At 41.6% G+C, this 26,976-nt stretch overlaps 1 protein-coding gene across 1 annotated transcript; it reads left to right on the forward strand.

Annotated features, from left to right (window-relative positions):
• P4HA2 (prolyl 4-hydroxylase subunit alpha 2) lies at positions 1–26,976 on the forward strand. Its single transcript, XM_066197110.1, is given in 16 exon segments — positions 1–67; positions 1,257–1,359; positions 6,917–7,016; positions 8,700–8,796; positions 9,947–10,098; positions 11,573–11,710; positions 12,581–12,820; positions 14,464–14,675; positions 15,449–15,625; positions 19,117–19,187; positions 19,420–19,519; positions 20,461–20,514; positions 22,858–22,917; positions 25,182–25,250; positions 25,643–25,739; positions 26,468–26,976. Coding segments are annotated over 14 exon segments (1,620 nt in total). The 5' UTR covers positions 1–67; positions 1,257–1,359; positions 6,917–6,934; the 3' UTR covers positions 26,539–26,976.

A 26,976-nucleotide genomic window follows, 5' to 3' on the forward strand; every position in this document is an offset into this window, starting at 1 on the left:
CGACGGGAGGCGGGGCTGGAAGGACCGGGGCGCTTCTAGAACGGGCGGCGGGAGCGGCGGTGGCCGGGTGAGCGGGGCGGGCTTGGGGGTACGGCCGGAGCCTGTGTTGGGGCTGGCAGCATCAGGGCTGGGGGTGCAGCCGCAGAGTTGGGGGTGCAGCCGCAGGGTGAGCGGGGCAAGGCTGGGGGTGCAGCCGCAGGGTGAGCGGGGCAGGGCTGGGGGTGCAGCCGCAGCCCGCGCTGCGGGCGGCAGCAGCAGCCCTACACACGCAGTGCCCGCTCCCGCAGCCCCCCGGGACTCGCAGGGGTCCCGCTGCGGGGAGCCGTGAGCGCTGCCCGGCGGCGCGGTCCGGGCGGGTTGAAGGTGGTGCAGCCCTGGCACCTTTGGTTAAATCCTCGTCCGGGTTTCTCGCTCCTCTGCTGAGGGTCGGCAGGTCGGCGAGCAGCAGCCCCTCATTGCTGCCCATGGGCCGGGATTTGGGGACGGCGGCTTGGCACGGGGGGCGGTGGTATCGCAAAACATCAGCGGGTCTTTGAAAGAGCGTTAGAGGTGTCATCGCAAGAATAGTGCAAGAGCTTGTTCCCCTTCTCCGCGCTGTTTGGGTTTGATAGGACTGGCATTCCCGGTTAAATGACTGCCATCTGACTTTGCCAGCTGCATTAACTGGTTGTGCGTGTTTCCTGCCTGCCATAGCTCAGCATGGTGCAGGCGATGTCTTAAGCTTCGTAGAGGTGTTGCAACCCCACTTTTTCTGCTCATGCCTCATTTTATTTTACTCTGAGCTTTCTTTTCAAAAAAAAAAAAACGAAGAAAGCCTGTCCCTTTCTGTCCCTGTACAGTTGTGCAGCTGAGCTGGGTACAAGCCAGGAGAGCACAGGCAGCTGTGTGTGACCTGTACGATGCAGTGACCAAAGCCTCAGTGGAAAAGGCTGTGCAAAGGCAGTGGAGAGCAGCTCGTGTGAAAGCTGGAAGGCACTACCTATGTATTACCACAGCTCAGCAGCTTGGCATGTCATAAGATGGCAAAACATGCCTTTGACTAGACAGGAGTAATTTTATTTCAGAAAACAAAGAATGTCCTTGTAACCTGGAAGCAAGGAGGAGAGAGGATATGTAAATAAAGACTATTTTTGGGACTGACTGACTTTGTGGTGTTTGGTGTTTCTAGCCAATAATCATTCCTCTTCCTCAGTAGCAAAGTAGTGTTCCCCAGAAGACATTTTTGTAACGAAACCTCTTGCTCTTTAATTTTATAGGTGCTCTGTGAGGGTGGAGTGGAGCTGAAAGGCTGCTGTGGCCATCTTTACCAGGGTAATACTTCATTTTTCTGGCATTAAGGACTTGGAAATAATCCCACAGGTATGTTGTGGATATATATAGCAATCAATAACTGCCACTCACATTTCACAAGTAGAAAGAGTTCTCCTGCATTGGTAAATTTGCACTGCTGTGACACTAACAGACAAGAATGTGGCTTCTTGCTAATGCCATAATTTCTTGTGATTCAATTTTTTGATGTGACTAATCATACTTTGGGAAGCAGTGCAGGAATAAAATACTTGAAAGGGAGTAACAGCAGAGGGAGCAGCATTTACCAGTTAGCGTAAGAAATTTTTCACTGGAGGTTTAAGTCAGGAATCCAATCTGTTTATAATTTCCATGCTGTGCACATTGGCAAACTTCCAAAGAAGCAAGCTGTAAACACAGATATTTTTCCTATGACTAGTTCTGATTTTTGTGCATGGTTTTCTATATGTCAGAGAGATGAGAACGTGGAGCTTGGAAGGGGGCATGTTCTAGGGTGATGTCAGAAGAGAATCAAGCCCTTAGATAAAGATAACCCCTGAGATAATGCCTGATTTTAATTAAATTTATTTGAAAGAAACAGCTCCCTGACCGTAGACCTTTTAATATGAAAAGAACCCCGCTTATTTCTGAACAAGAAGATATTTTTAATGCTTTATATGAGCTAATGGTAAGTTATGTTAAGTATGAGGATATACTGAAGTTATGGGCTTTGTACAGTAAAATGCAGTCTAAATATTAATGCTAAAAAAATAAGCTGTAGTGGAAAAAGCCCAGAGTCTTTTTGTGTCCACCAACACTGTGGGATTTGACTGCAGGCTGCTTTATAAAGGCAGAGCTTGCAGTGTAGGATTCAGGTGGATTTGCTGTGCCTTAGACTTGCATCAGTTTTATTCTCTACTGGAGCGTGGAAGAAACATTTTGTTATGGCTTTAAAAAATTACTGGGAACTAATCAAGATAATTATGGCTTCTAAGGTGGTTATAATTTATTTTGTTAAAAGAAATGCCAGCAGTTTTGCATGATTGGGCTGTGTCCTTGTAAATGTTTGCAAATAAACAGCTTTTCCTCATTTTCTTTTGGCTTGCCTTGAGAAACACAAGGCAATCATATTGGTGTTTTTGCTAAGTAATTATAATTGTTTTTAGATGCACATTAAAATGCTTTGTAAAGAAAAGTGGTGATGTTGGCATGGGCTGCTTCAAGCAGTAAAACCAATGTGCTCTGGAGGAAGGGGCTGGGTTGAACCCTGGTGCATCTGAGTTCATGTGGATAATGAATTCCAGCTCTGAATTACTTGTATCAGAGTCTTCAGCCAATGGTGTAGGTTTTCTTTCCTTAGTATTTAATAATTTTTAAAAAGTTTTATAGCTGCTGTCATGTGTTGGGTTAATCTGCAAGACTTGAATTACTGCTGCAAGTGGATGGTTTTATGGCTGCTTTTCTTCGTTGGTACTGAGAGAGACTCCTCCTTGGAAACATCTTGAAAATCTGTTTATAATTAAGCCTGGGTTTTGGCTCTTAATGAGTAAGCAGCCTTGCAGGTTTTTTGTTTATAGCGTTTTCCGCTTAGATATCATTAACCTTATCCACAGCCGTCAGTACTGATAGCAGCTTAATGCCTCCTTTTGAAGCTCCATTGTTCATGGAGGGGAAAGGGATGAAGCCATCTGCAGCACCAGTTCAGTACTGCTTGGTGTGTCTGCAAGCAAGAAGATAGGGTGGAAAGCACCTGTGGCAAAAAAGTGGCATTTGGAGGAGCCACAAACAGACCTGTCTCATCCAACAGTCCAATCTCAAATTGCTATTTGAGGATGGACCAAACTTCAGAGCCTCAGCTGCGTGTGCGCCAAGAACTAACTCATCAGTGGCCTGAGGTGATCTTGAATTAGTGATTTGCTTGTTAGATTTCACTGTGATGTTTAAATGTAGATACATGTGGAACTAGCTGTTTTCAGAGTCATTTCGCAGGTGCCTAACAGCACAGGCAAGCACAGAAGAGGAGACAGGCTGTAACCCTTACTTGTGTCATCAACTTGTATGTTGTATTCCAGTAGCTCAGAAAAATGGTATCTTAATCAGATGTTGACAGTATCTGGTTATGATGCATTGTCTCACAAGCTTTATTCCTCTGCAGCAAATTCTGGATGTGTAAGCATGAACCAAACCAGAGAGTGCTCTGAAAAAGTTTTCCCCCACCTAGTCTTTGGAAAAAGAGGTGACTTTGCTTGAAGCAGTTTCATGGAACCCCAGTTCCCCACTTCCCCTAGAGAGGCCCCATAGCAAAGGGAATGCTGTCACTTTTAAGTGCTGAGTGGAAGAACACTGTTTTTTGGGGTTTTGTTTTTTAGGTTTTTTTGGTTGGGGTTGTTTGGTTGTTTTTTGGTTTTTTGGGGGGGGGTTGTGTTTTTTTTTCCTCCCCCTGGAGTTCATGTGATCAAAAAGAGTGTTCACAAGTAATGCTCTGGTCTCATTTACTACAATTTGTATTCTTTATGTTGTACAGGCTGGTCATATGTTGGTTCCACTTAATTTAAATCTCCTGCATGAGAAGTCTTTGCAAATTTGGAGCTGGATGAAGGACTTGCCTTTTTTTTGTCTCTGTTTTGAGTTAGGCTGTCAGGCAAGTGGTGTACTCTTGTACTATGGTGAACAAAGGAGACTGTAGCATATCAGTTGGATCAGAAGTTGAGTCCTAAAGGCACTGGATGAGTAATAGGTATTTGTTTCTTCTTCTGACCTGAAAAGTCCTCCCTTTTGATTGGGGGCTGGCCTATATTCCCTGTGACTGGATATGAAATTCAGAGTGAATGAGGAACTGAGAACCATGGTAGATGTGCGAGCAACTTCCCTTTAATATGTCAGCTCTCTGTTTTTGTATCTTGTTGATTAAGAAGTTTATAGAAAGCTTATTTCATAAAGAATTCAGTCTAACCTGTGGAGAAAAATTCCATCCTTGTGTATTTTGTCTAGAACCTCTTTTCCTCCTGCCAGTGTTCCCTGAGCCTGACAGAAATCTTTCCATAGGGAGTAATGATTCATTGAGGTCTTATACTGTAAAGGAGTTTAAAAAAAACCCCAACAAACCACAAAGGAAAAAGCCAGCAATATAGGCAGTATTTGTTCTACAGAGACTTGTTGTCTGGCATTTCTGTTTGAATAAAACACACTGGCTTTACAAACATTTGTCTCCATTATTGAGGCATGAGCTGTTCATGCCCTTTCTGCCCCTCTTGCCCTCTTTGTTAGCAGCTCGTTCCGCTGGAGTGGGGTGGGCACACGTACGTGTGGCTGTGCACACACGCTCCTGCCAGCCAAGACTGTGGATATTCAGCCTCCTGTAATTCATTATTTGTGCTGGTTTTCCCAGTAACAGCTGTGAAAAGAATGTGTACAAACAATCTGCAAACCCTGCAGCCAGGTGTCCTGCTTGTTTGAGCAAGAGCTGCTTTCTCTTTTTACTGAGGTCTCTGTTTATTGACTCAAGTAAAACTGAGTAGGATGTTAAAGCTGTTGAGTGTCTGCTATAAAGACAAGCTGGTAGCTGTAGTAAGTGTATTTCTTGGCAGATATCCTGAGCCATGAGAGAACATGGTGAGGAGGTGCAGGAGAATGTTGTGTTGTTTTAACTGGAATATTCACTTGTAATTGTTCTCCCAGGCTTTATGTTGTGCATCCAAAAAAACCACTGCATTAAATGATGGCAGGCTATTCAGATGGACAGATGAGGCTTAATATATCCAAATTAATGTACTTCCCAAGTGCACTTGACTTGCTGGGCCTTCTGCTACATCACTTACTGTGGCTTGTGATGTTGGCAGACCTCTGCATGGCACTATTCACTCAGCTTTACTCATTTCTCAGATTACCCATGTACTAGTTCTTAACTAATTTAAACATGCATTTTGGGAATATGTGGTTTGCAGGAGGGTGAGAAACAAGAGGGAAAGAAGACTTACTATGAGACATTTTCCTGCTTACTCATGCTTGCAAACTGTTGTGGTAAACTATTATGATTCCCTGTGTAGTCTTGTAAAGCAATCAAAAGAATAATTTAAAAATAATCATCTTGCCAGGTGATAATGCACCACAGAGGACAGAGCTATTTCTAATGTTTTTGGTGATGGTGGTGTCACTGAGGATGTGTTTGATGTTTGTGTCTGTGACAGTGGTGAGCCCATCTGAGAGTGAGAGCTTCAGTTGTGCTGTGGGCTTGAAAATCCAAGAAAGAAAGGGCAATATCCACTTGAAATCTTTTGCCTTGTGGCTATTTCATCTTTTGGAGGCAGCTGTGTCGAGTCTAAGGGAACACGTTGGAGTTATTGCAGAATTATCTTGATTCCTTCCTGTTGGCTGCATTGCTTGAAATTTCAGGACGCTCCATGTATTTTCCTTTCCTTTTTCTCCTCCATTCCGCTTTCTCTGGTTGATTCCATTTTGCCCCAATAGATGCATTTTTACTGTCTGTTGAGTTACTGGGTCACACATGGTAATTTTGAGCCACTAGTTTGCCCAGTTACATGGAGTAGGAAAAAGTAATAACTGCTTCCTGAGTTGAGGTGGAGAGTTGTCACTTCCCTTTTGACAGTGTGCAAGGGTGTGCCAAGAGCTCCATGTTTGAGCAGCAGCGCTCCTACGTGAGGCTGGCATGGTGGCTGTTCCTGCTTGGTGGACAGGCAGCTCTGGAGTGAACTGTAGGCTGATTCAAGTGCAGTGCTCCTCACAGATCTGCTGGAGAAGGTGTTCTGGTCATCACTTCTCCCAGGAGGCTCTTCTGTATGCATGAGGTTGCTGCCTTTTTTTTTTATTATGTGCAAAGTCACCAGAACTCATACCATGAGTAACGGGTAACACCTATGGTTTAGAACAGAAGCAGTGGATTGCAGGGTACACCTGCTTCACCTGACCGCATCTGTTCAGACTGGGCTTTTGGAAGTGGAACAATCTGCTTTCAGCATCCATTGCTGGGACTGGGTTTCTAAACTGGCACAGCCTTTGAAATACAGAAGTTATAAGCCTGTGCCCAGAGGCCAGTATGCTGAGATAATGCATCTTGAATAAGCAGAGCTGGAAATTTCACTTTTAACTTTTCCAACCGTTGCTGCCACTTCCACATTACAAAATGTTCTATTTCTCTATTTGGCTTCCTCACTATTTGTGTTTCTAGACAGTTTTTAAATAACTGAGTTTTATAGAATGCTATAAACCCATTTAATTTAGACTCCTATTATTATTATTGGAATATAATACAGTTTTGTGGGTCTCATATTTTCCAGCTCTAGCTATGTCTGACATGGAAGGTGCTGAACTGCTCTTACAAGAGCGCTTGTCACTGTCTCAGTGGACAATATATTGTTTCCCTTACTTTCCTCATGTGGGCTTTCCAGTGTCTTCCATGTAAATCCCAAAGAGTATGAAAAATACCATTTGAGACTGTTAAGTAACAGCTCCTATGGTTGAAGAAGAGTTCTTTTTCAAGCTTTACTAATTAAAATTCAGAGGGTAATTTTCATGAGGGTAAAATGACTGAAGATAAAAATTAGTGCTTTGGCTTGTTTCTCACAAATTAGTTAATTATTTTTATTACTCCTTCTCTTTTTGATTTTTACAGGTTTGAGTTATCTGGAAGATGAAATCCTGGCTGCAGTTGCTGTTCTTCCCTTGTGTTTTCCTGATCTGGCACACAGAGGCAGAGTTCTTCACCTCCATAGGTGTGCAAAGAACCAGTGCATGATGTTGTGATGTGGTTATTATGATTGCTAAAACTGTTAAAATTCTCATCTGAAGCATATGGCTTTCTTCATGTGGCCCTGGCCAACGCTGTCTCTAGTAGGAAAAGCTGCTCTTCTGCAGCATCAGTGCAATTTGTTTGCAGTTGGTTGACTTAGAACACTGAGCAACACGATTCAAGTTTCTCTGGGGCCTCTGTCAGTAAAATATGATGGGGCCTGTCTTCTATTAGGATTTGTGCATCTGTTGTCATCCTGAACAGAGCACACCACCTTGTACTGAAAAGCTTAGTCCTCAATTTGAGTTATAAAAGTAATTCAAGTGGTAAATACGTGAAGTTTTTTTTCACAGCACCTGAAATCTTACGTCCTTTCAAAAAGTTGGAGTTAGGTGTCAGAAGGAAAAATCAGTACCTCCCGTACATTGTGTGTTTTGCTAGGCCTGAGTAAATCCTAAAGCATTTGCATTGTAGTAAATCTGTAAAATAATTTGATTTTTATGACAATTTAGTTCCTGTGCTCTAATAAGACACAACCATGTATGACTGTGGTAGAGCTTCAAATAAGCCAAACGGAGTTTTCTGCTGTTAATTGGTCTAAAGTTTTCCTGTCAAGCTGTTTGGGGACTTCCCCTCCATAAGGGCATTAGAGGCTGATTAACTACCACTGGCTGTCCTCCAGAGTGTCCTTTGAGTCAGTGGAGCTGTTTGTGAATGGCAAAGCTCAGAGCTCCTGGTGGGTTGTTCTGCACCACTGTGTGGAACAGAGTCCTACAGCCAGCCTCCTCACGTGCCCTGCAGCTGCCTGAACAGTATTTAACTACATGTGTATTATTTGCTTCTGATTTTTTTAAGTTAAGTAGCATTTTATAGAAAGCTTCCATGAAGGATCACCTCTTTACGCATACCTATTCCCGAACCTTTCCTAACTCTGAAAATAGCACACCCTGCTGCCTTCTGTCTGCTTAATCATGCCTCATTCATAATTACTTTGGAATGCTGGAACTGTGGTTGCACTTATGAATCTCATCATGTTCTTTCAGTTTGGGCTTTGAAAAGCCAAGTTTGTCATAGCAATTAGGACTGATGTTAGCAATTTCCACTAATGCTAATCAGCAGAGTGTGTGTGTGTGTGTGTGTGTGTGTGTGTGAGTCCAGGAACATTAGTCTGAAATTCCTCTCTGTGTAATGTTAGTTTGTTTCCATAGTTACCCATATTGTAAAGCTGTAATTTAAATGATGCCAGTGAATAGCTAATAATTTGTTAGTGTGACCTAATCTGTATCCATATGTAGAACAGATGCTTTGGCAACCATTTGGGTCTTTTGTTGCTTTGTCTCCATAGCTGTCTGAATGTCAAACCTTCCTTTTAATTGTCATGCATGCACTTGTAATAGCAAAAGTAATTCAGAGGCAATAGTAAGGGTAAGGGCAAAGCTACATGAACTGTTGGAGCTGGGACTTTAAGAGCCCCCTGAAGCATTTGTATGCCAGACCTGTGTGTCTAAGGGCTTTTGTGGTTTACAGGCATTGAAGTGCACACCCTTAATTTGTCTCTTGTTTGTGATGGTTTTAATAGCCCTGGAGCATTTAAGGTTTGTCTTCTGTCCACTTGGGAATTGTTATTTTTTTAGATCTGATGAATATTTGCTCCTACTCTTTTTAGGTCAAATGACAGACCTGATTTATGCGGAGAAGGACTTGGTACAGTCTTTACAGGAATATATCCGAGCAGAAGAGAAAAAGCTCTCTCAGATTAAAAGGTAGGGGTGATTTGTGTAATGAAGGGTCACAAAATGGCTCACTTGTGTTCAATCACACCTTTGTTACCACTCTCTGGTGCTAAATCTTGTTGCTATTTCCGCAATAGATAATCACAGGGAGATGATAGGTACTAACTTGGTTTAATTTATTCCCATGAACCTACAAGGGTCCCTGCTTCAGATATCACTTAGAATTTGCTTCCTTAGAAATGGTGCTCTGGTGGGCTCTCTCCAATTTGCCCTGTCCTTGGACCATCACAGAACTCCCATAGAGAGGATACATCAGAGTCACGTCAGGAGCTGAAATGCCTCTGTGTGCCAGTGCTCTGTGCTGCCTGTTGCTTCATGCCACCAGCCCTGCTTACCAGAGCCAAGTGTGCCAGTGGCATTTACGAGATCTCTGGGTTCCTTCCTGTGGTGGCTTTGCCCTCATGGACAGTTCTCTTGTCCTGTTTTCTTTAGGTGCCAGGCAGGCTGCAGCACATCTCTGATGTTGTCCTGATTGCTTGGATCACTTTAAAGGCTCTTGCTGACAACTGATACTTTGTGTCACTTAGAAGATTGTTAATTCTTATCTAGCCAAAGCAATGTGTACTAGGGTGTGACAGGGGGATGGTGTAAATGAGGTCCAGGTTCAGAAGAGCCAAGTGCCTCTAGAATGAGTTGTGCTTTCCAAAGAACTTCTGAACTCGAGGTTGTATGTGTCAATCTGACCTTCCTTTGGGAGTGTAGGATGAGAATAGAGAGATGGAGTAGTGAAATGGTGGGAATTCCGGTCACATATACACAAAATGTTCTTTTCTTGAAAAGCTGCCCTTTGGAGGCAAAGCAATATCCTTTTCAAGTATTGGTAAAGAGAATATCTGTTCAGTCTATGAATAAACTGGTGTTTTTAAGGCTCATTACAACTGAGATGAGTGCCTGCTGAAATTAGGTTTAAAATACTAAGCAGGGAAATATTTTCCCTTTGAAGGAGACTATTGTAATTTTAAAAACTCCACTTTATCCTTGTGAACTTGAAAAGTTGAAAGCCAGTTTTCACAGTAAAACTGGCAATAATTTGGTCTAGATGTGTAATTTGAATTATTCAAGAAGGAAGATGTGCATTCATAAATTATTCGCAGGCTGAGGTGCACACTTCTCATTCCAGCTGGGCTGAAAAAATGGATATACTGACCAGCAAGTCAGCCTCTGATCCAGAAGGGTACCTGGCACACCCTGTAAATGCATATAAGCTTGTGAAGCGTTTGAATACTGACTGGCTGGAATTGGAAAACCTGGTTCTTCAGGATACAACAAATGGTAAGGAGTTAGAGGGGACTGCTGTTGGGGTGCAGCCTTATGTTCTGGAAAACCACAAACTTGGCTGTGGTTTAAATATTATTGCCAAGTTTGGTTAAAAAGCAGCTAAGGACTTGCCTTATGTGTACTGATTACCCAAGTGAGCAGAACTTGCAACTGAAACACATCTCAGTCAAGACTCAGAAACTGGTTTATTTGGGGGAAGAAGGGAGAATGGGGTATGCTGAAAGCTGTGGTGGTAACTGTTGAGTGTTATGTTCTCTTGTATATAAGCTGCTTCATTTGCTTTCCCAGTCTGTCGCTTCACTTGATTCTCTTGATTGTTTTTTGGCCATGTTGATCAGAGAATAAGATTAAGGATCAAAAGGAGTTCCAAACTGAACTGGTGAAGAAATCTGTATCAGCCCCAGCATTAGAGCTGGCAGATGCTGTACTCTGTCAAAACCAGGATTGTATATGGTTGCTATATCTAAACCTATCCTTATAAACCAAATGCTTCCAGTACTAATCCTTGGGTTTGCATAGTTTTGTCAAGTGTCTGCCTGAATTTGCTTGCATACCTTTTTCAAGTGGAGGTTTATTTTTACTGGACACTTGGAAAGTGAGGGAGGGGTGGTTATGTTTTTCAGGCAGAACACCACATGGTTTCCCTTTCTACTCTGCATATGCTAAAGTTTAGGTGCTTGAAGGTTTTTTCCAGACCAGGCATTTATTGCCTTTTGGAATAGTTATCCTAAATGGAAATAAAATACTCAAGTCTACTGAATATGTCTGTCACTAATTTGTTTTCTAAGGGCTTCTTTTTCCAGTTTGGCTTGCTGTATAACTGGAAATGGTTAGGCTGTTTCCCTTCAGTTGATGGCTTCCTCTTCTGCCCAACCAACCTGCTGTGTAACCCTGATATATTTACCTAGTGCATTTAATTTTATTTCTGAATATCACCTGGTTTTACTTGTCAGTTTACTTGAGGTTTAATTCTCTCACTGAGTAAGGCCCTGCACTAGTGAGGGGATTCTGGATCGGGGTTTCTCTCCCTGGAACTGAGACTTGAAAAGCTGTAATGGTTTTAGAGATTGGAATACAGAGTTGGAGATCATTGACCAGTACTACAACCTAAAATCAGTTGTCTCTGTGGGTATTGCAGGAGATCTCATGAAAGCTATTCAATTTTCCTGTCAGAAAGACATTACAGGAAAATGGAGATCATTAGATTCACACTGTACATCAGTATTTGTGTGGCACAAGAAAACTGAGTAGTTTAGCTATTTATCCTTTATATTTAGTCACGAGCCATATTTCTTGAAAAAGGACAGAAAACAATGTGTTTATAACTTTTGAACCAAATAAGAGGCTTTAAATCTGAATTATTTGAAACTCAATTCTCAAGCCAGACAGATGTTTCCTTTTCTGTGTCAATCTTGTGCTGCTATTTATTCAAGTTCTGGAAGTAACATCTTTCCTTTTTACTGCCAAGGCTTTATTGCAAATCTTACAATCCAGCGCCAGTTTTTTCCAACTGAAGAAGATGAGACTGGAGCAGCAAAGGCTCTGATGCGTCTGCAGGACACCTATAAACTGGATCCTGAAACCCTCTCTTGAGGGAACTTGCCGGGTGAGTGCACCAAGGTCTCCTCAGCTTTAACAGGACAGAAGTGGTAACATCCTCAAACTCTCCCCAAAAGTTCTTTATGAAATGAGGATTAACTGGTCTTGCCATAGAGATGTTTCAGAGAATTTTGAGAGATGTTGGGGGTGTCTGATTATTAGCTGAGTCCTGATGAGTGTTGATGCTGCTTATGAGTCACCTACTGAAACAGGTTATGGTGGCTACCAACATGGTGTTTACAAACTGAGTAGGCTTCATTGGTGTGTGGGTAGATGAGCTGACACAATGTTTTTAGTTGTTACAAGTATTAATAGCCATTGATAATAACTGAATTTTAAGTCTTATCTGTGCATCTTCTGAGCTGAGGCAACTGGAAATCAGTGCAGTCACACTCAACTGGACACCCAGTTTGTTTAAATAAACATCAGCTTGCTTATGCACAAATACAGATTTACAGTTAAGAGAAACAAGCTGGCTGTGCATGTAGTAGGCATGTAGTAGGCATGTAGTAGGCATGTAGTAGGCATGTAGTCAGGCTTCTCTGATCATCTAACAGTGTTAATCTGTAGGTTAGGTGAAATCTGTTAAGATATAAGTCTGTTCTTCCTTTGTCTACAACAGAAAACACAATAGCTTACCACTACAACTTCTGTTAAACCTCTCTTTTTTTCCTGAAGAATGAATTTGAATAAAACTAAGAGTTTACTCTTTAATTCTGATGGTGATGACTTAAGTACTGAACTTAAAATATTGTCAAAGTATTGATTGCTAGAAACATTTTTGGATGATAAGTGTGTATTTACAGACACTTCTCAATGTGTCCCATGTATTTAAGGCAATTGTGTGGATTGCTGAAGGCTATCTTTTTGTCTTTAGGAACAAAGTACAGATCCTCCCTGACAGTTGGGGACTGCTTTGGCATGGGGAAGACAGCCTACAACGATGGGGACTATTACCACACTGTGCTCTGGATGGAGCAGGCCTTAAAGCAGCATGATGAGGGAGAGGATACAACAGTCAGCAAAGTAGAGATCCTAGATTATCTCAGCTATGCTGTTTTCCAGTTTGGGGATTTGCACAGAGCCATGGAGCTCACCAGACGGCTGATATCCCTTGGTAAGGAGAAAGACCACGTTATTTTAGCTGAGAACTGTTGTGGCCCATCCACATTGGTGAGCTGCCTGGAAAGGATATCCTGACAGATGACTTATAATAAGAGTGGGTCCTGGAATAAAAAGTCTATTTATACATGAAATATCTTTAACAAGCTGCCTTATGGTCCATGCTGTTGTTACCCAAGGCCCCAGTGTGTCTGACTGCACTCACTACCTCTGTGCTTTGCTGGAGTGTGCTGAGGTGCTGTGTTAAAGCCTTGCTTGTCTCAAGTGGTGATCAAGGCTACCACACATGCAGGCAGTGCTGCACCTTCTGTAAAGTCCTACTGACTTGACTTATGCCTCTTTATTCCTCAGTGCAGGTATTCTTGGATGCTGGAATACTTTGCCTGAGATCTTACAGTATTTATTTGTGAATATTCAGAACAAACTGAGTTTCTAAAAACTTCATTTTATTTCTGATCTGTTTCTAGCTTTCCCTTGAGTAAACAAGTAAGCTTCCTATCCAGCCTTGCCTACTTCCTGAATTGGGAAGGTCTGTCCTCCTCATTTAGAATTAACATTATCCACGTTAGGTATTTGATGGGGTTTTTGATGAGTTGTGGTTCTTAGTTCAGATATTTGCAGCATCCTGAGAGTGGATGAAGCCTTCATATTGAAAAATATTTATTAGTCTAATTTCCGCAGAACAAGAATTCTTAAATGAAAATCTACAAGAATATGAATATGTATTGAATCTAGCTCCCTCTGCAGTTAGGTTTAGCACTGATAACAGAATGCAAATCCTTATCAGCGGCAAACAGTGGAACACACTTGGCAGTCCCCTCTGAAAGCAGAAGCTTCCTCTGCTCTGGGCTCAGCTTCCCTCTCTGGACACTATTACCCTGTGCTCTGAGTGGTGATGGGAGTGAGCTTTGGGGTTGGTTCCATGAGATGGAAAGTTGGGAAGGCCAGAAGGAAAAGAATCTGTCGTAGGTAGTAGCATCCAGAAACGTGGATGAACAAGGAATTGTTCCTTCATTATCTGGGGTAAAGGTCTGTTGAAGATGTTTATTGAATCATGCCAACATCATTAATAAATCACTAATATGTCCCAAGATGCTAGTGATCCAGGCTCCCTCCCATATAACCCTGTTAGAGCTACAGATGGATGCTGTAGGTGGGCTCAGAGCTCCCCAACCTCAGAGAAGTCTTTGGGACTGAGCACTGTGGCTGGACTCCACCACAGTACTTGGTTAAAGTGTGCTTGTGCAGTGTGGGTGAGGAACATGCTGGAAAGGAGGGGTGCAGCAAGCAGGCTACCTTGGTCTCTGCTTGTGAGCTCTGGTGATCTGCTTATCTTGGGTCAGAAAAGTTGAGAGAAAAGGAGAAATGTGAAGAACAAAAACCTTCTATTCTTTTTCTTGGAATGCAAGTTGTATGATGGGTTTTTCCAGAAAGGATTCTTTTGTATCCTATGTGCACCTCTCCTTTGTGAAAAGAGAAACTTCCCAGAGTTGATTTTCAGTGCAGGCTGAATCCAATGCTTTTGTTTGCCTGATAATGCTGTAGGAAGGGAAGAATTGTTGCTGTCTTGATACAGGGACTTGTTTGTACCAACAGTTACAGAAATCACTGTTTCTGTCTGTTTTTCTCCCAACGAAGACAGCACTCATGAGAGAGCAGGCAGTAATCTGAGGTACTTTGAGAAGCTGCTGGAGAAGGAAAGAGAGGAGGAGGAGAAAGACAAGTCAGTAAACAAGACTGTGACAACCACAGAAGCTGTGGTGCAGAGTGGAGCTTATGAGAGGCCTCTTGACTACTTGCCAGAGCGTGATATCTATGAGGCCCTTTGCAGAGGTGAAGGAGTGAAAATGGTAAGAGACAATTTCCTGGCTCTGCTGCCTTTGTATAAGGGTGGTCAAGCTTGATGTGACATGTTGTGTTTTCCCTTCTGTGAAGCTCTTTTTTTTTTTAAGAGAAATTTAAGTTTGGTTCTGGAGAGGCTGAGATTTGTACCTTATAGCTTGGCTTCTCAATCTTCACCTGTTACACACAAACAGCTCTGAGCTGTACCTCCTAAGGGTTGTTGAAAATTGATTCTCCTGAGTCTGTCTACTCAGCTTTTTCAAAGTTAGCCGTACAGATACGAAAGGAAGCTTTTTCCCCTGCGAGCTGATTGTGCTTTACCACACTCAGGGAATCACATCATTCCTTCCCTTTTGCATCTTAGACATGTTCTTCTGGAGTGAATGTTTTGATCAAGTGATTTCCAGTACCTCTCAACAAACATGGCTTCAATTCTTAGTCCAGGGAAAAAAACAATTTATTTCATCTGTATAGTCTTATTGATAAGAACCAGGCTTTTTTTTACAGCTCACTGCTTGTGTAGTTCCTAATCTGTAACCTGTTATGATTTAATTCCCCTAATGGTTAGTGTTTCGGATGCTGCTTTGTAGTATTTGGAACAGGATGTCTTGTTTTTAATTGCAGTAAATTGCAGAATCACTCTTGTTTACCTCTTGCATCATCTGGTCACCTGATGGCTTTTACAATGTGTGTGGAATGAACGTCATCTTCTTGTCTTGCCTGTTTGAAGTTCAAGGACAGTGTTTGAGCAAACAATGCTTTGTTTGGCATTTTGTTTCAGACACCTCGAAGACAAAAAAGGCTGTTTTGTAGGTACCATGATGGAAACAGAAACCCTCATCTGCTCATAGCGCCCTTTAAAGAAGAAGATGAATGGGACAGCCCTCATATTGTGCGGTACTATGATGTCATGTCTGATGAAGAAATTGAGAAGATTAAACAACTAGCTAAGCCAAGGGTAAGTTTCCCTTTTTCCATCTCACTGATGACTGCTAATTCCATGCTTCAGTCTCTATTAGCAAGGACTAGGCAAAGGATTTGAAAGATCTGGTTTCATACTACAGATGACACACTGCAGCTGTGAGCCTGAAGGGAACGATTTTGAAACTGCCTGGTTAATGTAGGACATAAAGCCCAGGCTCCCAAAGGTATTTATGCATTGTTGCACTTAACTGTGCAAAGTTCTCAGTAAATAGCTTAGAAAGCTTTAAGAAATTAGAGACTAGACTTGAAAAGGTAAATGGCTGACTTAAAATTATAGAAGTAGATGTGCAATATGCCTTAAGTCTGTCTTTTGAACTGGAGCCAGACTTAAATGAAATTTAAAAAGCCCAAATCTCAACAGACGTGGAAAGAAAAAAAAAGTAAGTTGTGCTGGAATAATATCTAGAGGTTTGGGGTTTTTTGTTTGTTTGTGTACCCTGCAATCCACTGCTTCTGTTCTAAACCATAGGTGTTACCCGTTACTCATGGTATGAGTTCTGGTGACTCTGCACATAATAAAAAAAAAAGGCAGCAACCTCATGCAAAGCTAGCAATTACCTGTTTTTTCTGGAGGTGGGATTTCCTGCCTAACTGTCACCTTTCTGGCAAAATGTAGTATGGCAGTGTGATAGTAGTAGATGCCCCCTTAGTTTTTCAGTCAGGTCTGAGCAGAATGTAGAATTGAACAAATCTTTGATTATAGAGGAGTGGTTGATTTTAGCACTCTTCAGGCCACCACTATGAAATATGGTACTAAAATTCCAGTGAAGATTTACCCTTCTGTGAGTATTTCTAAATGTAAGCATAAATAGTCAGAAACAGATTGAAAAACTGATGCTTCCCAAGGTCATTAATAATTTGGGATGTTTGTGAAGCTGATCCCAGCCATGGAAGTGTTGGCTGGACATTCCTGTCTCAGTGAGGATTCTCACCTCCTTAAATGGAGAATTTTTCCTATTACATCATAGTAGAAAACTTCAAGGGCTTCAGATAAAATTGAAGCATTCACGTAGAGCATATCACTTAATCTATTTTATCAAATAAAGCACCATCTAAAGACAGCTTTTTTGGGGGGGTTTTCCTTTTTATTCAAGGTTTTATGGAAAGTCTTAATAATTGGTCTCTGAATTTTGCACATATTACTAATATTAGAGGGATTTTTTTATGTAATCTTTGTAGTGTAGAACTGCAGTCAGTCCCTAGAAGAGTCGGTAAATATTATAGCCTTAAGAGTCAGATGAAAATTGTCAATTTTAAAAAAGCAACCATTTTCTTATGAGTTGTTTTTTCTTAACCTGTGTATAATCCAGCTGCAGGAATAATTTTAAATTCTGCAGTACTACTGAAAGAACGGAAAATGCAAGTCCTGTAATGAGATGGTCCTTAATAAATACAGCTTAATTCTAGCCTAGAAATTTTAGTTAGTGATCAAGAAAGCTTTCAGATAGAACTGGGAAGTGTTATTTAATTCAGGCTCAGAAAGATGACCACTTTTTTTATTGTAAAATGCATTTGAAAGAAATTTTTACTTTTGAGTGCAAGCACTTCAACATTATCTGCAATTTACACTTGCCAATACTTTTTGTAGAGAAAGAACATCTGTATGTGATTGGGAGTAGCTGCAGTTGAGTTGCTTTTTATGCTTGTTTTGCAAAATGCAATCACTCTTATTCCACTTCCAAAAAGTAGATCCAGCTTTTCAGGCAATCCATCAGAACTGGCTGGGGAGGGTCAAGAAAATTCTTAGCTGTATTAATGTGGATAGCATTGAGGCAGGTCCACCATCGTAGTACGAGAACCATATTCCCAAAATTCTTGATGTTACCTGCAAGCCAGGAATGTCAATGTCTGAACAGGCAAGAGTTTGTCATGAAGTGGAGAGCAATGAGTATCTGAGCTCATGCTGCAGGGTTTCAGCAGTGCAGAATTTCAGAAGAAAATAACAGTGGACAGCTTGCTAAACTAAATAGAGTCTGAAACAGTCAGTGAAGCTTCTGACCAATGAAGGGTGTTATGATGCTTTGTGAAAGCAAATGCATCTTACAAGGCTGATTTCTCCACCCTGAGAGAGGAAGCCTCAGGCTTATCAGTTGCTCTTACCAACTGAGATGTAGATTGTGTCTTAAATGGAGAAACCTGCCTATCAGAGCAGATTGGGAATAATATCAAAGTGGCCACGCTTATTTGAGTTCTGATTTATTTAGCTCATATGCTAGGTGCAGAAATCAAGCAAGCATATACAAGCTTGAAAATGGCAGCAGAATGAAAAGTTTGGGAAGGAAAATATATATCCCCAAAGGTATGCTTCACTGCTACAGTAAAGAACAACATTCAGTCAGCTTAGCTCTTCTGTTATAGTTTATACAGGGAAATCTGGAACAAAATAACAGTGAGTCAGAATTACAGCAACAGCTGTGCCAAGAACTCTTGTATAGGACAAGACAGCTGACATGGAGTGTAAAGCTGGCTGGAGACTTTTTTGTGGAAAAATGGAGGAAATAATGACTGCATTCTCTGAAGAAGATGCAAATAAAAAGGCTTTCTATGGCCTATAATTGGGTGGAAGAAAAGAGGTATGATTTAGAGTGTGTGTGGTTGGCAGGAGTTAAATTTAAATGCGGTCTGTCTGACTTTACAGTCAAAGAAAGGAGTGTCCCAGTTCTTGTTCTCAGATGCAAGAATGAAACCTAAGAGAGCTGGTGTATTGTTAGCAGTCATCTGTCACTCTGACACCACAGGAAACTCTCAGTTTTGCCAAGTTCCATTTTTTTTCCTGCAGATCTGGTCTAAGTGTAATGATACTCAGTGTTTAAAATGTGTAGGTGTGCTGTGCTTTTGCAGAGCTACCTTCATAATGTAATAACATCTCAGACTGTCTCAGAACTAGATGTTCCAGGCATCTTTCAGCTGGAAAATTTGAGCAGGGGAATGTTGAGTGTTGTCCTTGGGAGTTTTCTACCACTGGGGATTTGCTTGTCCCATAATTTGCAACTCGTTCTGTAAAAGTTTTCACTTGTTATTTTACATCTGAGAATGAGGTTGGATTTTTAGTCCACGTGAGGAGCAGGCTGATTAAATTCATGGACTATCCAATGATTTTCTCTTTGCCAAGAACTTGGACTTCATATGTTGTTAACTTTTTTGTTGTTCCCTCTCATTAATATTGACTCCAGCTGTTCAAGAAAAGCGCCTTCAAAACCTGTTCAGCAAGCAACTCGTGCATTTAATCGATATCATGGCTTGTGCAGTCCATCAGACTTTTTCCAGGATCAAATGCAGGTGGAATGTACTTGTTTCTGTATGTGTTGTTTTAGCATGAAATCAGATCATATTCTAGGTGGAAGCTCTTTCATCCAGTGAGATATTGAAATTGGACAGATCAGAGGTTGCGTTTGGTAAGATACAAGAAATTTTATGTCCTGTAGCTGATGTGTTTCTTCCCCCTTGGGATTTTTTTTGGCACAGCTGGCACGAGCCACAGTACGTGATCCCAAAACTGGTGTCCTTACAGTGGCCAGCTACAGGGTATCCAAGAGGTAAGCAGGGAGAAGGGCTGAGCTTTAAGATTTTTGTGCTTAACAGCTGTTATTTGCTACCTACTATGTCTGAAAACTTGAACTGCTTTGCATATAACCAAAGCTTCCCCAACAAATGAATGGAAAATGGCTCTTTTAGCCATCTGACAAAGGGCAGAAGAATTCTTCTGCCTTGGGAAATGCAATGTGCTGATTTCTGTTGTAAAATAATGTGTTGCTATCCTTCCCTTAGCTCGTGGTTGGAAGAAGATGATGATCCTGTTGTGGCCAAGGTGAATCAGAGAATGCAGCAGATCACAGGGTTAACAGTGGAAACAGCTGAACTCTTGCAGGTTGGTGCACTGACTTCATCCTGCTGGAATTAGCTGCTGGTTAGGGTGGTCTGGTGCAGGGAGTTGTTTTCCCTGTGTGTGCCAGGCAGAAGAGGGTGGAGGTATGAGAGAAATATAAGCTAACTTCACGCAGGAATCAGAGACCTACCCGTTTGTTCTGCTGCATATTTTTCAAGTCTGCAAAAGCTTATTCTCTGTCCTAGTTCAACATTTCTAAGACCCAAATATTTTTTGTAGTCCTGCTATAGTCTCATATGAATTCAGATCTCTGGATGGCTATTGGGGAGAAGAATGCCAGTAGTACAGCACTGCCAGAATAGCTGTCTGTTAGCCCATTCACTGTTTCTCTCCCTCCGTGCTGCTTGAACTCCTGTTTCAGAGCTGGATTGAAATACTCTTGATTACAGGCTAGCCATAGAAACAAGGTAATTGTGTTGTGATCTGGGAGACACATTACGTACAGCCTCAGAGTAACTAAAACATGTTATGTGATAATAAAGTACGAGAAGAGGTGCTTTTAAGTTAATTTTCTGTGATCCTGGAGAGGCATTGGTATCTAACAGATGATGCATGAGTGGCACAGAGACCAGTTCTGTCCCCTAGGCTGGATCCACAGGGAGTTGCACACATTCATCTGCCTTTCCTTCAGAGGAAGGAAGCAAGAGTGTGGTGAAACTATTGCTGCTGAATGTTAAACAGGCTGTTGTAGTGATAAGTACAAACCCTTGAACTACATAAGGGAAAGAGGACTCAAGTTGTTTCTCACCTGTGTGCCTCAGTTCCGGCAATCTAAAAATAAATTAAGTGTACTATAGATAACAATCTTGCCACAAAGTACTGTTTCTCAGAGCATGCTTTGGATTTCTGAGAGCAAGTGCTGTTCTGCAGCAGTCACTTGCAGTTCAATAGATAATTATGTGCTTCCTTCTTCCATGCTGTAGGTTGCCAACTACGGAATGGGAGGGCAGTATGAGCCACACTTTGATTTTTCTAGGGTAAGATCACACTTGCAATTATTTCTTAACGGGGTGGGGAGGAGGGAACAGTTTGGTCTGGGAGAACTTTTGAAAGTGTTTTCTGTTAGAGCATTTAATATGTAGTCCTGTTGCATGGATGGATTATGAATTCTGAAAAGCCTTTGCACTGATGCTGAAAGTTCAAGAGAATAATGAACAAATCTCCCTGCTTACCTTTGGGACCTTGATTCCTTACACAGTAGAGAGACAATAAAAGTCATGTAGCACTTGAATGTGCTCCTTGCATTGTTCATTTGTGCACTGAGGTCTGCAAGCCCTGGGTTATGAGTCTGTCTTGTTCCATCCTGTTCAGCGATGTTGTCCAAACCCTGCTTTGCTGGGTGCCTTAAAGCATTTTGTAGCAGCTGACTGAGGAGGAGATATCCTTCTACATTCCTCCTGGAAAGTAAACATGGAAATCCTCATGGGTTGTACAGCCCTTCTAGCTGACCCCTGAGAGTGGCTGCTGCACTGGGGTCTGAAAAGAGTTCCCTGGGTTGGTGTCGAGGGCAGTGCTCCAGCACAAGTGGATGTACAGGTGCAAGTGCTGGTCTTTGTGAGGCACTAGAGGGCTCTGCCTGGCAAAGAACAGCTCTGGCTTGCTGTGGGAGAAAAGGAGACTCTTACCAATGACCCTAAACAAGTTCATGGACGTGCTAAGCATACTGAAGAGCTGTGGTGACTGGTGGTAACTACAAATATAAAATCCACGTGGTGCCTTGGTTTTAGTGGTATTTCAGTAGAATCTGGCATAATTCAGATTGTCCCAGTGGTTTTACCTGGTAGGAGGGATTGCTGCAGCCAGAGCACACAACCCAATAATTGAGTGCAGAATTGAAGCCTCCCAACTTAGCACTGTTTAAAAAAGAAAAAACAATTCTAAATTTCAACACTATGGAAGCTTGTATTCGTTAGCTTTGGCCCATTATAAGAATTTTCCTTTTAACATCAAGTCTGCTCAGTTTCCTGAGTTCAGCAAATGCTCTTAAATTCTCTTCAAAGCCTTTGAACTCAAGGACCTCAGGCATCAAATTGGCCACTGTGGACTTTACTTTTGGATTAGCAGCTGGACCAGAGCTCCACTTGGAACATAACCTTGGCTGCACTTGTCAGCTGAGGCAAGGCAGTTTGCAGAGGTTGCCACAGTTCTGGTCTGGTCCTGCAGGCTCTCTGTGCATCATGAACTTTGTATTGAAATAGAGGTGCTGCTGTGTCTCCCCAGCTTCTGATCAGCCTTGAAGCTTTTTGTTCCCTTGCAGCTCTTAACAGAGGCACTTCAGTAGCTGCCTAATAAATCTTGGAGATTTTGTTGGTTGTTCAAGTTAGATTTTTGCTGTTGAAGTTCAGAAATTCACAGTTGGACCTGGGTTTCACAGCAGTGGCACTAAGCAGGGAATTCCCTGTATCTCATTGTTCTTATGTTGGCTTTTTTGGATTGGATTTGGATATGCAAGTCTTGGGGTTTTTATGAACACATTTCAGGAAAGACCGTTTGTTTATTAAAACATGCTTCAAGCAGATTGAACTATGACATCTTAGACGTGGTCACTGGGGTTTTCCATGCTGTTTGTCTTTTTCAATACTGATTTATTTTATTTAAAGGTTGAACATTATTGCTTTTGTGTGTAAAAATGCATTGTGATGTCTCCTGAACGGAACAACTTCCTGACTATTAGCAATGTAAATAAATTTCTAATTGCAATTTTTGAAGGCAAGAAAGACACTGGTATTCTAGATGTTCTTTCTGCTTCTACAGTGGCACCAGTGTGGTCTCAACTTCAACAAATGAAACTCAATGTTTTTTACAGACTAAAGACAATTTGATCTTTTTTGATGTGGTCTTTAGTCCTAGACAGGCAACCACCTGAAACTACTTTATAGTTTTGTCTGCTGTCAAAATATGCATTTACTCTTCTCATGACAGTATTTCTTTGAGTTGCTACATTTACAAGAAACTGTGTTATCTAAAGCCCACTGAAGATTAATTTTTTGTATTCGCATCAGTTATTGACTTTGGATCAGTGCCCAGAACAATAATGGCCTGTTGCTGACCTTACTTGGTTAACATCTGTGCCACAGGCCCCGAAAGCATTGCTTCTATTCTCCCTTCAGAATTGTTCAGTGCAACTTCTCCTTGTCGCATCCAAGTGCTCTGTGCATGCAGTTGTACACCCTGGCTGCAACTTTTGATGCCTTTAACATTACCCTCTATCAGCTGTCCCCTTTCTATTCCAACTCCTTAAATTGGGCTTGAGGCTCTCTGCAGAGCTGCACGTACGTAGCTCTGGTGAGAGCCTGGGTTAAAGTTGTTGTCTGTTGCAGCGACCCTTTGACAGCACACTCAAATCGGAAGGAAATAGGCTAGCGACGTTTCTTAACTATGTAAGTACCTCTGTCTGTCTACTGTCTGGGAGCTTGAAATTTGCAGTTCTTCTCATTTAATTTTATAGAAAGATGAGCCAGATGCTTTCAAGCGGTTAGGGACTGGAAATCGTGTGGCCACTTTTTTAAACTATGTAAGTATGATGATCCTTTATGCATTGAGTGTAACTTTAGCAGCATCTTTTTACAGCTTGTTCAGTTGGTTATTTGTAGAGATTTCCTGGCATCTGGCAGTTGGGGTTTCATTATTCTTGCAAGCATCAGGTGCTGTCCCTTCTGAATTGATAGAATTTTGGTGGTATTTAACCTCAGAGCAGAAAATTTAAATATAGGACCCATCTTCTCCTTTTGGCCACTCTGCTGTGGAATCTTTTAATTAATTGTGTTCCATGGGGGGAGAGGAGCCTTTGGCTTCTTTCTCAGAGGGAAATACTTGGGGTACTCATGCGGTATGCTTTTGGAGAACTTGACTATCAGCCACTTAATGTGAGACAGTCTTACTTTTCCACCACTGTTTGACAGCATGTGATGATGTGGTCTGTCATCCTCTCTCAGCTGTGTGGCAAAGCCAGAGTTGCTCAGTTGCTCAGCACAGCTGCTGCTTCAACAAATGGAGGGAGGCAGAGCTGATAAACTTGGTGTAACCAGGTTCCAAGTTTTGAAGATTTGAAAGATTCATTAGTTGCATGCATTATACTGCCCACAGACCATGTACACTGGAATCCTAAACATAGCTGCTACTGGGAGTAATAGCCTTGTTTTCACAGTAGTCTTCTGACGCTATTTTATCTATCCCTATACCCACTATATGTTTAGGATCACTTCATCTTCTGTGTTTAAGATTTGAGTGATACAGCTTAAATATTTTGTCACAGAATTTGAAACTTGATGGCTGACATTGTATTTTGAGAGTGAAACGCAGCGCAAAACAGAACTGGAAACACTTTCCACTTGATGTGGAGGGGAGGGATTTAATCTTCAAAAAAAGAATTGGAGTGTGATGGGTAGCTGTGAAATACTCTGCTGCGAAGAGATTTTAATTTTAAATTGAGTCAATCTTTATTTTGCTTGCTTCTCAGAATTTTGGATGAGCTTTGATTTAGAAGCAACAGTACACATCTTCTCTGCCAGTTGTACATGGTCAAAGGCAATTTGCCCTTGTTTGTCCAGTGTGAAACACATAACACGCCATACATGTACCAACACCCTTACTAAAAAGAGTAGCTGTGTGGCTAAGATGCGTATTACCTTGCAAGGCTGCATACACACACTTTCTAGTTGGAAGGGGCAAAAACCTGTGCACCTGTGGCATCTGATGCCCTTTGATTGTACCAAGCAGGAGGACACCAGTGTGGTAATAACATCTGCTTTAAACAGAAATCCAAGTTACAATAGGACTTGGGCGTGTATTAATAGTGGTTTTTTAATTTGGTGGGAGCTGGATCTGACTAATTTGTTTCTTTTAATTAGAATCTGACCCAAAGGTTACTGAATTCAGTGGCAAGACATTCTCTTTTTAATGGGAGCATTTCCAGGAACTTTGGTGGGTTTTGAGTCAAGTCTAGAATTTACAATAAATCCATTTTTACTGACGAATACATCAGGGTTAAATTCATTCCAGTGTAGTAGGGCTAATAAGCTTAAAGATACATTGTTTTGTTCAGAGTCACAGAGTTTGTAGCTGTTAAAGCTTTAGCTGCATAAAGCACTTGAAATTGCATAAGACTGCTGGTGAAGAGCGTAGAAAAAGTGCAGAAAGAGAAGTTTTCTAATAGTTTGTGTAGTTTTTGAAGTGGTTGACCAAGATGCATAAACTAAATTATGAAAATGAGTTCCAAAGGCATGGTTTCAATTTATGAGGAAATATGTGGTTTAACAGACGCTTGTTTTCCTAATTGGATCATAAAGTGGAATGAAATTCTTGAAACCAGTGTACTCTGGTTTCAAGTCCTCTCTTTTGTTCTAGCGTATTATTGCAGGTACCCAATTTCTAGTGCCTCTATGAATTAGAGGATGTATAATCTAGAGAATATATATCTAGATATACATCATCTGGACAAAAGCCTTCAGCTGAAATAAAATTCTTCAACAGCAGGTACTGCTTCTTCTGCAGTTTGTGCTGGTTGAAGTCATCTTCCTCATCATCTTCCTCCTTCACCACTTGAAGAGTTGCAAATGGATATCTCAGGCCTTGGGACACTTTAGCTTGTGGGACTGTATAAAAAGCCTCATAAATGTACAGTTTGTGGACTTTGTTTTCTCAGATGAGTGATGTAGAAGCTGGAGGAGCTACAGTTTTCCCAGATTTTGGGGCAGCAATATGGCCCAAGAAGGTAAAGTCTGTTCATGTGTTTGGGTTTATTCCTTGTCTCTCCCTCAGTACAGTCCATGTAAAAGTCAGCTGATGTGACAAATGCGCTTCATTGCAGCTGTAGTGATCTCACAGGCTAAAGGGCATCTCCCTTTGCTGGTAATGTATGAAGCGAACAATTCCTCTGTACAGCTGTCTCTAACAAAGTAAACTTGTATTCAGTAGAATGACTCTGTACTCTGAACATGGCTGAGCTAGGACAGGACTAAGAGTTTTGCATGTGCTGTTGATGGTGACCTGTTAAAGTGCTTCCAGCTGCCTGCAGCTGAATCCATAGGCATCCCCCTCCCCTTGCTTTTAACCTGGTTATATTGACTAGGTCCTGACTAATCCGTATCTGATGTCACTTTTCAGGGAACAGCAGTGTTTTGGTACAATCTCTTCAGAAGTGGTGAGGGGGATTATAGAACAAGACATGCAGCTTGTCCAGTACTAGTAGGGTGTAAATGGGGTAAGTAATACTTCTTTAGAAACAAAACCTGAAGGAAGGCTCATGTATGTAAAGCTGGGGGTATACTGACCTCTTATAAAAGCATTTAATAAGCTGGGTGTTGCTGTTTCAACTACTGGAGCCATTTGGCCATAATGAAATTTGCTGCCATTGATCTCATGAAGTATTAAGCAGCTGCATTGTACAGCTATAGCTTTTCTAGTGAGTTTTTGTGTCAATGGCAGCACAAAGTGTAAGACTGTCGCTGGGTTTGTGTAATGTGTCAGTATCAGAATGACTTGAATTACCACTTGGCTAGAATCAGGTCTATTCCTACAAAGATCTGTCCCCAGTTATAGCTGGAAAAGGATGAGAGTAAATGGGAGTGTTTGGATATTTGGAATTTCGGCTTCCTGCTTAAAGCTTCTCAAGCTTCATTTCATTTGCTCTCATATCTATATCCCCTAGCCTCCAAGGTATTCCCCTGGAGTGCCAGAGCATGCTGACTGTCAGTGATACAAGCCCCAGAATACACTGCTCTGTTAGTGTTGGCTCCAGATTTGTGCATTGGGGAAGATCCTGTCTTCCCCAGCCTTTTGCATATTTCAGTGTATTTTCCCTTGGGTGAGTAGAGAAGTACAAGCATGGATCCTCAAACAGAGATTTTTACCTGAAGTGTCCATCTAGGTTGTGATGATACCCACACTGGGTACATGGTGAAAACTAATTCCAGTTCCCTGTTTCCACAGTTTCAAACAAATGGTTTCATGAAAGAGGAAATGAATTCTTAAGACCTTGTGGGAGAACAGAGGTTGACTGAATTCCAGCCTGCTGCAGACCTTTGTTTCTGTCTCCTTTTCTACTGTTGTATGTTCCAGTTCATTTCTAAGAAATGATCCATCTTTTTCTCCAAGAGTCCTGGCACTTTACTACAAAAGAACAATAAAATATATAACACCTGTGAAAGAAAGTAAATGGCATTGTACACATCCATGTGTTTTGGTTGCAGTTATTTCCACATTTTCCCTGCCTTCCTCCCTACAGTCTCCCTCTGTAGTACTGGTGCAAATGATGCTGTGAGCAATTCTGTTTGTTTGGGTGCTTGGTCTTGTGCCTTTTGTACCTCACAAGATTTAGATGTTAAATATTTCTTTGAACCAAAGTTGATTTTTTAAAAAAAGTTTTGTGTACATGTTGATTTTATTGTATTTCTATGGATCTCAAGTTTTAAAGCAAAAATAAATGTTCTTTCCATGAA

The sequence above is a fragment of the Chamaea fasciata genome, unplaced genomic scaffold (assembly GCF_029207755.1).
Source record: "Chamaea fasciata isolate MVZ Bird 193981 ecotype frontalis unplaced genomic scaffold, bChaFas1.0.hap1 SCAF_15, whole genome shotgun sequence".
NCBI classification, from domain to species: Eukaryota; Metazoa; Chordata; class Aves; order Passeriformes; family Sylviidae; genus Chamaea; species Chamaea fasciata.